Source organism: Sander lucioperca, chromosome 7 (genome assembly GCF_008315115.2).
Source record: "Sander lucioperca isolate FBNREF2018 chromosome 7, SLUC_FBN_1.2, whole genome shotgun sequence".
Classification (NCBI taxonomy): domain Eukaryota; kingdom Metazoa; phylum Chordata; class Actinopteri; order Perciformes; family Percidae; genus Sander; species Sander lucioperca.
In genome coordinates this window covers 37,593,871-37,608,312 of record NC_050179.1, presented here as the reverse complement: position 1 = coordinate 37,608,312, position 14,442 = coordinate 37,593,871, and the positions used below count along the sequence as shown (strand labels likewise).

The window sequence follows — 14,442 nt, the reverse complement described above, 5'->3', positions numbered from 1 at the left end:
AGATGGAGGGACCAGAAGGAGAAAGAAGGTGATAGAGAAAGAGACAACAGGCTGGTAGAGAAAAGAAAAGAGGCATGGTGAAAGGGAGGAAGTAAGAGAGATATAGGAGGAGAGAATGACTGCGGACTGTCGATGTTATCTAGTTCCAACATCGATCCCTTTCTCTGTGCCCAGTGATCACACTACACTGCTGTTTGGATCGGACTTATAGGACTCTCATCAAACTCTTCATCTATCTTATTATCTCTATTCTTTTGTACAAAATCACTCAAGGTTTCATACCTGTTTTATCATTTATGGAAATACATGTGTTTGTCATGTTTAAACATTCAGTTATGGTCATTCTTCTCTGGATGATGATTATCACTGCAGTTACAACCAAGAAACATCTATCTTTCTTTCCCTCGCTTTCTGACTTTCTTTATGTGTTCTCTGAAGTAAGGACAGGAAGTGGTTAAGGGGGGGCTGCTGTTCAGGTCCAGGATCACAGCTCGCCCAGTCCCCCACTTGGCCTGCCCTCATTAGACATGGGCCACAGAGCATGTTCAGATCATGCTAAAAGCTTATCTTCACATGCTGGGCCGTGTAGGGAACACGGTGGGATTCAGAGAGTAGATGGACAGTGTCTGCACATGATGTACAAATTTTATGAGGCACAAGTTTAAGTTGGTGGAATGTGAGGACGGCTATATTGTAGCTGAAAAGAAAGACTTTCTGGAGGAATCTTAGTTGTATTTGCTAAGGAAGACAAAGGGTCCACTGCTCAAATGTACTAAGAACTAATTATATATGCAGCTGAAACAAAAGCTTACCACTAGATCAGTGGTTTCCAACCTTTTAGGCTTGTGACTACTTACATTATTACAAGTTATGGCATTAATCTGGACATGAACTGTGAGCATTTTTCAAAGGATCTTTACAGTCCTGAAAGGTATAAGTTGAAGGTGCACTATGAGTTCCTGCATGGTTTCAGCGCGATTTCATTTTTGTCTCAAATCGTAGGCATCTCTCCTTGAGCCGCTAGCTGCCTGGTCCCTGAACACACCGTGAAACAGCCTGGTCTCGGGAGACAACACAGGGGTCGTAAACGTCAAACAAACACCAGAGGCACAGGCTGTGGACCAAAATACAACAAACCACTCCAGCCAATCACCGACAAGATGGTTGGGGGAGGGGGTGGGGGTTAGTGACAGTCAGTTAGTCATGACAGTTACGGAAACATGAGGGGAGGGGTGAGCTTGCTCTGTTTTGTTTAGAATTTACTTGGAACGTCAACAGAAGTGACAGTCATGCAGGAACTCATAGTGCACCTTTAAAGCTGCACTAATCCCCATTTTCATATTAACAATGGTTCAAATAACTATGTGTAATGTGAAAGAGGTCACTCATATTGACAAATGTTACCCTCAGCTCTACAGAGCCTTTGAGCTCTGTAGCTGACATCATTGACTGTTTTGGTTCACTCTCACCACTCTCATCCAACCCATTCAGACAGACAACGTTAGTGACTAGCTGTGATCATAGTGCAGCATAGCAGCTTAAGAACCATCACTTTCTATCAATTCAGAGTCCAGAAAAGAGCTAAAAAAGTAAGCGAACATTGGACTTGCTCACAATGCTAATGTTGCTCTATGTTTGTTGGATGTGTAAATAGGCATCTGTTTGTTAACACATTTTCTATATCAGCTGTATAGTATGATAATGTGTCAATGTTGTGTTTACAGCTTGTTGTGCTGTGGGTCAGCCCTATGGTCCCACAGCCCTATGTTCCCACATTTCTAAGAAAACGATTTTCACTGAAAATTAGGCCCTATGTTCCCACAGCCCTATGTTCCCACATTTCTAAGATTTTTCTTAAAATTAGGCCTTATGTTAGGGTTAGGGTTAGGGTTACATTCCATCTGTAGTCCATTGCTACTGGATAATAGGTTGGATGTAATTGGCTACCAAATTGGGAGAAAGGGGGATAAAATCTGATGCAAATTTATGAAAAAGGAAATGTGGGAACATAGGGCCTAATTTTGAAAGAAATCTTAGAAATGTGGGAACATAGAGACTAATTTTGAAAAAAATCTTAGAAATGTGGGAACAAAGGGCCTAATTTGAAAAACAATCTTAGAAATGTGGGAACATAGGCATGCTCTTACTACTGCTTTAAAGTTTTATATTGCCAATGGTGGGGTCTCTCTTAGTGATGAAGCCCCAGAGAATTATCATCTGACTCTGCAGCTTATTGTTTGCGTTGAAAGTGCAAACCTTTAATGTTTTTGTTCACACTCACCAAACTCATAGCGTTGTTTCTGGCCACAGCAGCCAGCTGTTTACAGCTATAAAGCTCTAAAACCCCACTGTACGCTACCTGCCCACCACCACCACAACAGCACACAGACACAATAAGTGCAGACCAATGTTTGACAAATGTTGGACTTTATTTCACCATAAATATACTGTAAAGACATTGGCCTATTCTCTGTACAACTCATCACAGAACTAAAATGTTAGATAGAGAGTAACATCATACAGTATGTCCTCTCCAAGCGCTGGGGATGGGGGGTCTCATCTGGTTGCCTTGACCACATAAAGGCTGTACAAGGCCTTTTAATTTTCACTCTATTATGTGTGTGGCAGAAAACCATAACTCTTTCGTAATTGTCCATTATGGAGGGACAAGAGAGAAGGGAGACAGACGCATCTGGTCTCATTCAATGGCCAATCTCTTCTATGTCAAGCATGAAAACCTCAGACATGTGCTCACACACACACACACACACACACACACACACACACACACACAGACAGACAGACAGATATGCACAGACATTATCACAATGGACCTTAGTATGATTAAAGGGGTGTGACTTGGCATATTAATGCATTCTCTCCTTTCCATTATTTATGAGTTACATTTGAATGGTAGTTATCCTGATCTAGGGTAGCCATGCAAATGAGGCTGAGGTTACTTTGCATTCTGGTGTCCTTATGGTCTTTTAAAAAAAATATATTTAATATTATCTATTTTTCATCATTATAGGATTATAATAGGTGATAAGTCCCCTCTGTGATTTTTTATTTCAGAATCTCATTCATTTCTGCTGCAGTATATCAGGGCTGAGATTTGGTTAAAATTGGGCTGGTAATACAGTTAGAATGTGAGAAAATACTGTTAGGATGCACTGGCAACAGCAGCAGGGAATATATAATGTGGTTTATCATAGTAGAAATGTGTTTAATGTTGGGTTGTCAGACTGTTTGGCAGGACTGCAGATAGTTAAATATTAACTGTTATAGCTGGTTAATTTTCATCTTTTGCACGTCCCCTGATCCATGTGTTCCTCTCCCCCCTCCTTCCTCCATCTTTCCTCACCAGTGATTTAAAGTGTTTCCACCCCCTCTTTTGGTGTCTCTCCTCTTCCCACTCCCTGCACCCACCCTGGTAGGGTTGCACGATATTGACAAAATGTGATATTGCGATATCAATTATGAATATTGCGATATAGATATTAATTTTGATATTTTTAAACATATGTAAAATTACAAAAGTTATGGGAAAACGCATCAAAATAGATTTATAAATAAAACAAGTTTTCTTACAACACAAGGTTTATTTCAACTGACGGTCATATTGGACTGGTCCAACATGAATAAATAAATAAGGACCATGTCTACAGAACAGGACATGTTTTACTGGTTGGACAGTATAAAATATATAAATAAAGACCATGTCTACAGAACAGGACATGTTTTACTGGTTGGACAGTATAAAATAAATAAATAAGGACCATGTCTACAGAACAGGACATGTTTTACTGGTTGGACAGTATAAAATATATAAATAAGGACCATGTCTACAGGACAGGACATGTTTTACTGGTTGGACAGTATACAATATATAAATAAAGACCATGTCTACAGAACAGGACATGTTTTACTGGTTGGACAGTATACAATATATAAATAAAGAGAACAGGACATCTATTTCTTCAGTAACACTGTCACTCTGTCGAAATATGCACACACGTCATGTGGTATGCTCCATAGGGTTTGTCACGTAGTGGCTCCATGCGCTGACGTGCACTATCATGTGCAAGTGGCACGGTAACTGGCCAATGAAACATGATCATTATAGCATTTCATGCGGGCTCTAAATCAAACACAACTAAGCCAACGGACGGGACGCAGCGCTCCACAAAATAAACAAAATGTTGCAAATATTGCCACCCCTTTCGATATAATATTGCGCAACGTGATATCGCGATAACAATATTGAGTCGATATATCATGCACCCCTACACCCTGGGGAGACTTTGTCCTTGAGTGCTGGCTAACCCTCAAAACATTATTATTGAAATGGTTGGTCTTGAAGGACGACTTCACCCTCCTCCCTTCCTCCTAGTCCCTCCCACACCTGGTGTCACCTGGTGACACTGAACCGGTTTGTACAGTGACGAAGCAGGTACAACTCTAGGGGTTTGATGGGTAAATATAGACATGAAGTAACCAGGCGACAGGACAACTTGTGTCTGAAGAGAGGACTGTAATGTACTCATAGATGTTGATAAAGCTGAGCTGAAGAGACATTCTGAAATGGATAAACATCGCGTGGTTAACAGGATGGGGAAAATGCAGCTGTTCTGGGAAGGAGTGCTCAAAGGTACTGTAGAGATGTTTCCTTTTGTTAAACAGTCAATCAGTTAAAAAATATCGAGACAGTACAGTTTGCTTTGGTTAAATGATTAAGCTGTCGGTGAACCACTGAGAAAAGAATTGGAGGAAGCATTGGTTTTTACACAGAAACCCACACACACACAGGTGACAACTGGATCTATCAGTGTAGGTGCAGTCCCTTTAAAAAAACATTTCAAGCATGCAGCGTGTCTGTTGTGGAGAAACCATGTAGATAATTACTCATGACTTGTAAAAGGGGAATCAAACAAAGTCTGCATTACAGGTTTGCCGATTTCAGCTTTCGGATGACAGAGATCTGTAGCACAGAGGAATAAAATGTATCAGGCTTTGGCTAATTGTTAGTCGGATCTATTCATTGTTGGACTGGATTTGTTGACTACTTTAACCCTCCTGTTGTCCTTGGGTCAAATTTGACCCGTTTTCAAAGTTTCTACATCAGAAATTTGGGTTTTCTTTCAAGCGAATTGCCCAAAAATAACATGCGTTGTTTCATACAATGCTCTTCTCGAGTAAAATGAAGGGTCAGATCACTACTTTCATAGAATTGTGGGTGTTATATTACATTTTATTAGCCTGACGTGGTCATACTCAGATTCTAGTCAGAATGTGAACTTCCTGACGTCGAATGTTGTGGGTGGGGCTAAGTTCAGCTGGCATCCAGGCTAACATTTTATAGCATTTGAAAAAAAATGAAATGGTTTCTAAACAGTATCCTGAATAAACTTTGACAGTCTGTTATTATCCACTCAATTGTAACTATTTGTCAAAATAATTCAAAATTTCAGCTTTTTTTTTTTTACTCAAAACGTAGGTGTAATTTCATATAAATGAGGTTTATTCATCATGGTGAATCATTGGTAGTAATAAAAGCGCAGGAAAAGGAAAAAAAAAAAAAAAAAAGGGTTGACCCAGGAGGACAAGTTGCATGGTTGATGGGAAGACAACACAAGAGTTAAACGTGTGTTTGAGTTTAATTCAGATAAGTTGTGTTTTTGTATGGTTATGTGTGGTTTTACTCCGTGCACTTGGTGCATGGGAATATTTCCATTGTAGAGTATTCTTCTATTTCTGCTCTGACTGGCATCTGGTTCTACTAAATACAGGGCATCCATAATCTATAACATGTTAGATGGTCCAATCCACATTTTTTCTGATGTGAATTACAAAGTGGCTTGAAGTGGTGAAGAGTAGAGAGAATACGAGCAGTGACAGCAGGGAGACTGGGATGTCATTTTGTGTGTTGAGGGTCAGACTCGGGTCATTTTTTTTTTGAGATTATTTTTTGGGGCATTTTAGGCCTTTAATTCCACAGGACAGATGAAGACATGAAAGGGGAGAGAGAAGAGGAATGACATGCAGCAAAGGGCACAGGTCGGAGTCGAACCTGCGTCCCCTGCATCGAGGAGTAAACTATATATGTGCGCCCGCTCTACCAACTGAGCTAACCCGGTCACACTCATTTGGTGTTTGACACCGCAGTCGCCTGTCTGTTAGTCTTCTTGTTGCTATAGAGAAGGTAAATGTAAACAGAGACAAGGCTGCTATTAACAGCTGAGAGATTGACATATATGATAATAGCTTTGTTTACAACACTTTGTGAGATACACACACACGACGACGAGAAGCCAGCACTGTGCTTTTTCAGCCCCTATCATTACAGCTGTATATAAATAAAACACAAACCACCTATTTAGTGGCATCAGAATGGTGGCCCCCATTTTCTTATGTAACACTCAGGTTGTTTCAGGAGGAGCAATAGCTGGGAGCTGATTGTGAATGTAACTGCTGCATTAGATTTTTATTTACCTTGACTGCCGTCATTGGAGGATTTGCTGCAGTTTTCCACCTGATTTGATGCGTGTTTAATTCCTGATGTTAAGTAGAGGAAGCCTGAAGACATACAGGATGCAGCTTGTGTTTAGTAGAAATCTGACATGACAGAAGTGTGTCAATACCTTGTATATTCACCTTCCTCTGTTGAGTTTCATTATCAGTATTCAGAGCTTTTCGGGAACTGTGTTTCGCATCGCTTCCAAAATTCTGCCTGACTGATAAACCAGTGTCCACTGTGCGTGTTGAATTGTACATGTGAGTTCTTGCAGTTTCTCTTTTGTGATGTGGTCAGAGTTTCAGAGTGTCAGAGAACTCAAGATTTTAGAATATGAAAAACAGGAAATAGACAGACAGGAAGAGGACGTTTAGGGTCAGGCCAGTAGCCGGATCACTAGACTCTCCCCATCATATATCATCACTGTAGTAGGTTTCCCCCACACCCACATCTCAAACCCATTGATACTGTATCCTTCATGGATGTTGTCGCTCCAGTTCTGATAGAGTGTGTGGCTTTTTCTTTTTTGAGTGTGTGTAGGTGTGTGTTTTCAGTGCTGACATGCAGTAACTTATCCCCCAATTCAGGAAACAATAGGCGTGTGATGGCTGAGAGTTGGCTGGAGGAGGTCCCAGTTGAGTTAGTGGGTTGTCTCTATAAAGAAGTGTCAGATATGTACGTAATGCTTTTGATAAGCTTCTTATAAGCTGTGTGTTACAGTATATTATGAATTGGGAGACTTATATAACAGATTGAGGTTCAATTTGCGTGTGTGTGTGTGTGTGTGTGTGTGTGTGTGTGCGTGCGTGCGTGCGTGCGTGCGTGCGTGTGTGTGTGTGAACAGCAGGCAGGCCTGTCATGAGGAGTCCAGATGGTAGGTGGAGAAAGCCCTCCTTTAATCCCTGAGCCAGGATAAAATACCCTCCTTCACAAGCATGCACGCACGCAAGCACACACACACACACACACGCAAGCACACACACACGCACACACACGCACACAGTCATCTGTACCTCCTCTCGACTGTTTGCACGACCCCACGCTGAGTTTGTCCACTTTTCTTTTACGTGGCGTTATCTACACATTATGTCGGTCTTTGTTCAGCACTGCTGTTTACAATAATGAGTGACGCATGGACAGTCTACTAAAAGATGACAGAATGTGTCTTAATAAACTCATAGTATATTGTTACAAATGCACACTTAAATGTACTAACAAAACAAAGAAAAGATTATGTACAGCCTATGAATTCATGTTACCTTTTGTCCTAAAATCAAGCTAGAATAAACCTTCAGGAAAAATAGGGATAACAGGTTTCTTACAGTTGTAATTGGCTGGTGTCATTGTCATCAATGTGATGTCTTTGCCAGCACATATTATATCAGACAGAACGTGTGTGTGTGGGGGGGGAGGCTTACTAATACTCATGTGAGCCCATCATTGTTTTTATGACCGTTGCTATTTTCTCTTTAATCTTTTATGTGCATATTAAACGGCTGTGTTGAAAGAGTGTTGGCTCTCCCTACAGACTATGCCCTACATATCACAGACAGACTAATTAGGGTTTCTATCTCCAAGGGGCGGTGTATTTCTTTTCATTCTCAAAACAAACACAAGTCTACTCCTGATCTCGATAAACGCAGCTACACGAAGAGAACTTTAAAACTCAAATTGGAATATCTCCAGCTTTATGCATATGTCCAGCATATAGTCTCAGCTATTGGAAAATTATGAAATGGTACGGCTCTGATTTCCTCCATTCTTAATTTGATCTCCTCTCACTGTACAACCGAATCGGTGTTCCTCCTAAATAAAACATGGGGTTGCCTAAAACGGGTTGACGCTCTTGTCTCAGATGGGGGGGTCGAGTATTAAAATATCTGCTCATACTTCTTTTTATATAGTGAATCGTGTGTTTTGTTCTTGCAGAGAAGAAAGACAAAGCTGACTGCTTCCAGGCCAAGAAGGCTGATGAGGAGGCCTGCGTGGCGGTGAAAATCGAACAGTCCACAGGTACGCAGCATCACCTTCACTCACCTTACAGTCACCTGCCTGCTTTTTCAATCTCCTTTTTTTCTGAAGCTTTTCTTTAATGAGTATGTCGCAGAAAGCATCTGTGGGTGTTCACTTAATAGTCGTATAGCTATTCAAGTCTCGTGTGAGGGTGTTCATTTCCTGTGGCTTCCTGTCTGTCTGTATCTGGCTGGTTTTGACGCAGTCCTTTTTTTTCTTTCTTTTTTACCTCTTCTTGATCGTCATTTCGTGATGTGTGGGGAGGTAGCACTGCCACAAGCCAAATTAAGATGCTAAGCTTTGTTAATTGTCAGTCGCCACCTCTGATTCACAGCAGCAGGGCTGCACGTATTTGCATTTGAAGTCAATATCACAGCAAGAGTTTTTTCATGCCTTTCAGTACTTTCTAAACTTGACCAAATCTTCTACTTCTTTCACTCATATTGGCTGCAATGATGTCAACTTTAGAAAAGGTTTGTGCAGAAAGATGATGCTGTCAAGGCCAGTATGAACACTCAGCACTGCAGCTCACAGCTATGCAGGGGTGTGAAGATAGCTGCTGGTCTCTGCTCTATTTTTATATCAAACGTGTGTGTGTGTGTGTGTGTGTGTGTGTGTGTGTGTGTGTGTGTGTGTGTGTGTGTGTGTGTGTGTGTGTGTGTGTGGCTCACAGGCTGCGTCTGTGTCTTCCTCTTTTTCACTTTTTCTCATTTTCTCTCCTCTTTTTGTGTAGCGTCTAATTCTCTCCTGTAAATCCCTCTATCCTTTCACCCCTCTTCCATCTGGCTTATCATCCGTCTGTCTTCTCTGTGCTTGTCTACTGTCATCATGCCCTCACTCTTCCTTCCTTCCTTCTTTCCTTCCTTCCTTTCTTTCTGTCTGTTTCATCCTATTCTTCTTCAGCACTGTTAAAGCTTTTTCTCACCTTCTGCCTTTAGCTCATCCCTGCTAAATAATACCACTGTGTCCAGTTTTCTCTCTGATTCCCAGTCTCTCCACTTCCTTTTTCCCCATTTTCTTTCACCTCCCCACAACCCCCCAGCAGTTTTGACCGACTGGGGTTCTAATCTCACGCTGGCCCTTGGATTAGAGCATGAGGCAGGGTTAATCTGAAGAAAGTCTGGGTAGTTGAACAGAAACAGCTAATCCCCCATGCCTAGTGGTAATGGTTATCTGTCACTCACGCAGACTGTGAGCCACACACACGCACACACACGCACACACCCGTGCGCACACACACACACACAGTCTGTGCCAACATAATGGACACAATGAACGCTTTGTTACCAATTCTAATCTCATTGAGTGATGTAGGGCACCAGAAATGGTTAGAAACTGGGTTTGTGTGTGTGTGTGTGTGTGTGTGTGTGTGTGTGTGTGTGTGTGTGTGTGTGTGTGTGTGTGTGTGTGTGTGTGTGTGTGTGTGTGTGTGTGTGTGTGTGTGTGTCAGTTTATGCGTTGCTTGTGTGGACCAAGGGAAGCAGCAGTTAGTTAGTGTCACTTTGTCTCTGTACCTGGCTTGTGTCTCTGAAAGTATTTTTCCCACTTATACTGTGTCAGCAAAGAATTTAAATGTCAGGTGTGTGTACAGTAGCAGTAGTTTTTTTTTTCTCATCTCATGGCAGTAACTTTATTTCTTAAACTTAATGTAAATGAGAAACCAGGTTTCCTTGATTGAGGTGCAAGGACCAGTCTAACACTGTTGCTGCCATGCATGAATTTGTACATGTGGAGGAGGGGGAAATGTGAAAATATTGAATATATGAATTCATTCAAATAGACAAGTCTTAAAAAGCCATTTCTCAAGCTAAACAGCTGATTTATGTTGAAATGTAACCATCTTTCAGTAGAGAACCTAGACTTTTATTAATCCATCCAGTCCAAATGCTTGACAAAAAGCATCAATCAATCAATTAATTTCATTTGTCACATGGAATCGTACAAGGTACAATTCCAGTGAAATGTAATGTAACACCTCAGGATACAGCATCAAATGTAAGAAAAAAAATAAGTGCAGACATCTGAATATCGGATTACTGGCCAGAGATATGTAAATGTGGGTTATATTGAAGCCAGGTGCCTGTAAACACATTTCCTCAAAAGTCAGTGAATGGAATTGTTTGAGTGCAGGTCTGTGCAGTCCTTGTTTGAGGTCCAGAGTTCACTGACAGTATCTTTAAAGACACCAGTCAATCCTGTCCAGCGAGACCCTGCCAACAATAAGGCTGCAGGTTGGCTGCGTCAAGTATTTATTGGCACTGACTTATGGTTGCACCACTGAGATGTGAGCATGAGAGTGCATTTTTGGTCACCATCGCATAGTCATTCAGGAGGTTTCCACTCCAAGTAGATTCATCTTTAGTGCTTAAAACGTACACGTTTGCTTCATTCTTCTGAAATGTGCATGAACTACTGCGCTGCTGTTAGTACAGGTAATGTAAAAGGAATTTAGTGAATGCAATACCTACTGGACAAACTGGTTACTGGAATGCCTGTGATTCCTTCTTATCCTGCTCTGATGACACATAAAACACGTCAGTGAGCATGCAGGTGTTTGACAATGTGTGTGTGTGTGTGTGTGTGTGTGTGTGACTATACATGCAAAATAAGCCCGCACACATACATTTCACATATCTACATATGACAAGATCTCAAAATATCATAGCTGTTAGTATCACTTTAGATATGACTTCCTGTATTGGTTTTTTTTTTTTTTTTTACCATTAGATGGGTGAAAGTTGATATATAACACTGTGCATTACAGCAATTACTCAAACGAGCAAGCAGCTCTGAGCTTGACTGTCACAGACACCGGGGAGCAGCTTTGCTCACAGGATAAATACAGAACATGGAGAATCTAAAGTCGCAGTTCCTTGTACCGACTTCTACAAAAGGTACATCTCGTTCATGATAATAAGAAGCCTGTTCGTGGCATCTTGGTTTCATTTTCATTCATGTTAATCTAGATTTGAACTTGTGTGTTGTTATTGGATTTTACCAGACGTACTTTTCACTTGTTTGTGTCGACTCGCTCAGTTTGTGGACTGGTTGTCTTGTTTTTATGTCTTGATTCAATATTTGCACAGGAAATGTGCCTGAGGAGGAGAAGTTGATGGGATGGTGGTTTAAAATAATAGATTAGAGACTTCATTTAGATTTTAGCAGGCAAATGAGAGAACTATAGTGTGTGGCGCTCCAGGCTGCTTTACTGTGGTGCTTGTTAATCATTGATCAGACTAATCAGACAGAACGAGAAGTGTAGTGGCTGTTACACAAGCAGGCCTTGACCAGTGGTCCTGTTCCACACCAAGAGGCTTTATTTGTCTGCTGCTTTCATGATCAGATTCAAACGAAACGATCAACAAGTGAGAGAAATGTTGCGTGACTGCAAGAGCCGTGCATGTACCGCTTCAATAAATTTGCCATGAAACCAAATTTCATGTAGCTGGACTTACGTTTGTAGATTTGTAGCTCTTAAAGTGTAAATGTGCAGATCCTGTCCTTTCAGAGGAGTGTGTTGTGAACCTCGGGGTATGTGTGTGTGTGTGTGTGTGTGTGTGTGTGTGTGTGTGTGTGTGTGTGCGTGTCTCACTTTGTGGCTCTGTTTTTTTTTTTTTTTTAAAGCCATTTAAATAGGGGGTGTGTGAGCGAGAGTGAAGGAGGAGTCTATTGCTGCTCTGCCAATCTTCACCCTGGGAAGATTGCATGGAACCTAAACTTTTAGAGCTCTTCTGGGACTCACACACTCTTTCACACACACACACACAGCGTGGTCCCTCACTGAGGATACACTCTACAGTTGTTTTCCCGTCTATATCAAATCTGAGGTGAGTTCATCCATTGGGATTTTTAATTTAAGAGAATATTTCATTTCTACTTTCTCTGTTTAATTCCTCTTGGATTGTCTCTCCACATTGTCGGCTTACTTCATTTTTTGTTAGATCTTTGATCTTAGATAAAATCACACTTTAGTAATGGCTATAACAAGCTTGCACACTCTCATGTTCACCTGCTCTTTATTATTTGCAGATGTACGACAGTGTGTCAATGTTTACTCTCTAACACTGGCTGAGCCAGCCTACATATGTAAACAGGCACAGACCGATCACTTGTACTTCAACCCTATTTTAACAGTTGCAAGCTGATTTTTGGCCAACTGAAGACTGTGTATGTGAAGGAGTTTTGATAAAATATTCTGGATTCTTCATGCATCTTCTTCTCGCATGTTTTCTGACGTTGCTGTAGCTGTGTAGAAGCCACCCAGACGATCTTTAACATGCCAACCCATTTATTAAGAAGAAGCAGAATTTGTAAAAAGTCCTCTCAGACATTCCTTTTGATATGAATCTTTGTGCCTGTGGGGTCACAGGGTGGGGACACACTGCACCACAGAAACGGGTTCTTCCTTTAATTTTTACACTGAAATACAGTAAATCAGCACATTTTGAAAGAGGGGGTTTTGGGTGGGGGGACACGTTAAAGACAGGTCAGGCAGGTATACTGTCAGGTGACAATGCTTCTGGGAAGGTGGTGCAGTTTCTATTCTGAAAGGACAACAGGGTACAGTATGTCAGACTTTGCTGTATGCATGGGTCTTATGGTCGCTTCACCACTTTGTTCTAGACTGAAATATCTCAACAACTGTAAAACAGATTGCCATACAATTTTCTATAGACCATGATTGTTGACAATTGTGCAAAATGTCATGGCAATCCATCCAGTAGTTATTTAGCTTTATACCAAAGTGTTTGACCAACTGACCTTGCCATTATTGGAGCCAAACTATTTTGGGCACTTGTTGGGATGATTCACTATTCTCGGACACTGTTTGTTTTTTAGTTGCAGAGAAAGATATTTCTGTCGGAGTGTTACATTCCTTCAGCCTCCTTTGCTGGCTAGCGGTAAACCTATTCCTCTAATGCTGTGATGTGGCAGAGCTGGAGGGCTGTGGATGGGGGGGTTGGGGGGGATGTCTTTAATGCTGTAGTACACACACACACACACACACACACACACACACACACACACACATAACACAACACACTCAGCTCAGGTAAACCTCAGGAAGTAGATTCTCTTTGAAAAAGGAGTCGGATCTGCTCTGATGTTTTTGGAGAGCTCTGTCTTACTGACAGACTCCCACAGTAAGGGAAGATGCTGTTCATGTTTTTAGGTAGTGTAAAGGATGTCTGTGTAATCAAAAGAACGCTGGGTGCTTTGCAAAGCAGCATTTTGCACAAGCCGTTCTTTCTCATCTGCACTGCTGTGGACACCTGACCTTTACGAGTGCATTTCTCATGTCCCGCACTCGCTGTGCGGTTCTGGATTTATTGAGATAGAAGCAGATGCCTTCAGGTTCAGTCCACTCAGTAGTGAAATAAATGTTGCATCTTTAGAAGGTAGCTAGTTGCCATGGCAGCAAGTCTCACCATCCTTTTAACAAGGACAGAGGCAGAGGTCGAGTCTCAGTTTGACTGGTCTACTCCTCACTTCCTAGTCTGCAGCAGCGCTCCAGCAGTGTTTCGGTTTCTATGCAAAGCAGATTACCTATGTAGAGACAGAGAGCAGTTGTCATACCATCAGTTGGGATATAAAGACATCAAGTGTTATATCACATATAGTACCTCTTGGGCATTATAAAACTCACCTAGCTGAGTCCTTGTCCAGCAGAAGCTGCTCTTTTGTTTCTATCATCCACTTAAACAAGTCTCAGACAACAGGGCTCCTTCCCCGTCACACAGATGGAGGATTAGAATCAAAGTGTTTCTGCAGGGTGGTGGCTGGCTGCTACTAATTTACTGTGCATGGCGGTCTGTCACTTGTGCCAAGCCAGCTTTAATGAGACAATGCTAGAATGAGTGTGTTACCAGGAGCAGCAGTTCCTGCCAAGCACTCGGCTTCTGAGAAAGGGAACT

The 14,442-nt window shown here is 41.6% G+C and overlaps 1 protein-coding gene across 9 annotated transcripts in view; it reads left to right on the top strand.

The window, feature by feature from the left end:
• Positions 1 to 14,442, top strand: part of fgd4a (FYVE, RhoGEF and PH domain containing 4a) — a 61,290-nt gene that overhangs the window by 24,906 nt on the left and 21,942 nt on the right. For 6 of the 9 annotated variants that reach the window (XM_036003295.1, XM_036003308.1, XM_036003299.1 and 3 more), the window contains one exon: positions 8,444 to 8,527. In XM_036003295.1, coding sequence (XP_035859188.1) covers positions 8,444 to 8,527 — 84 coding nt within the window. Of the gene's footprint in view, positions 1 to 4,461; positions 4,652 to 8,443; positions 8,528 to 11,326; positions 11,422 to 12,225; positions 12,355 to 14,442 lie in introns of those variants that run through there. The other 3 variants (XM_036003298.1, XM_036003300.1, XM_036003303.1) reach the window with 3 other exon arrangements.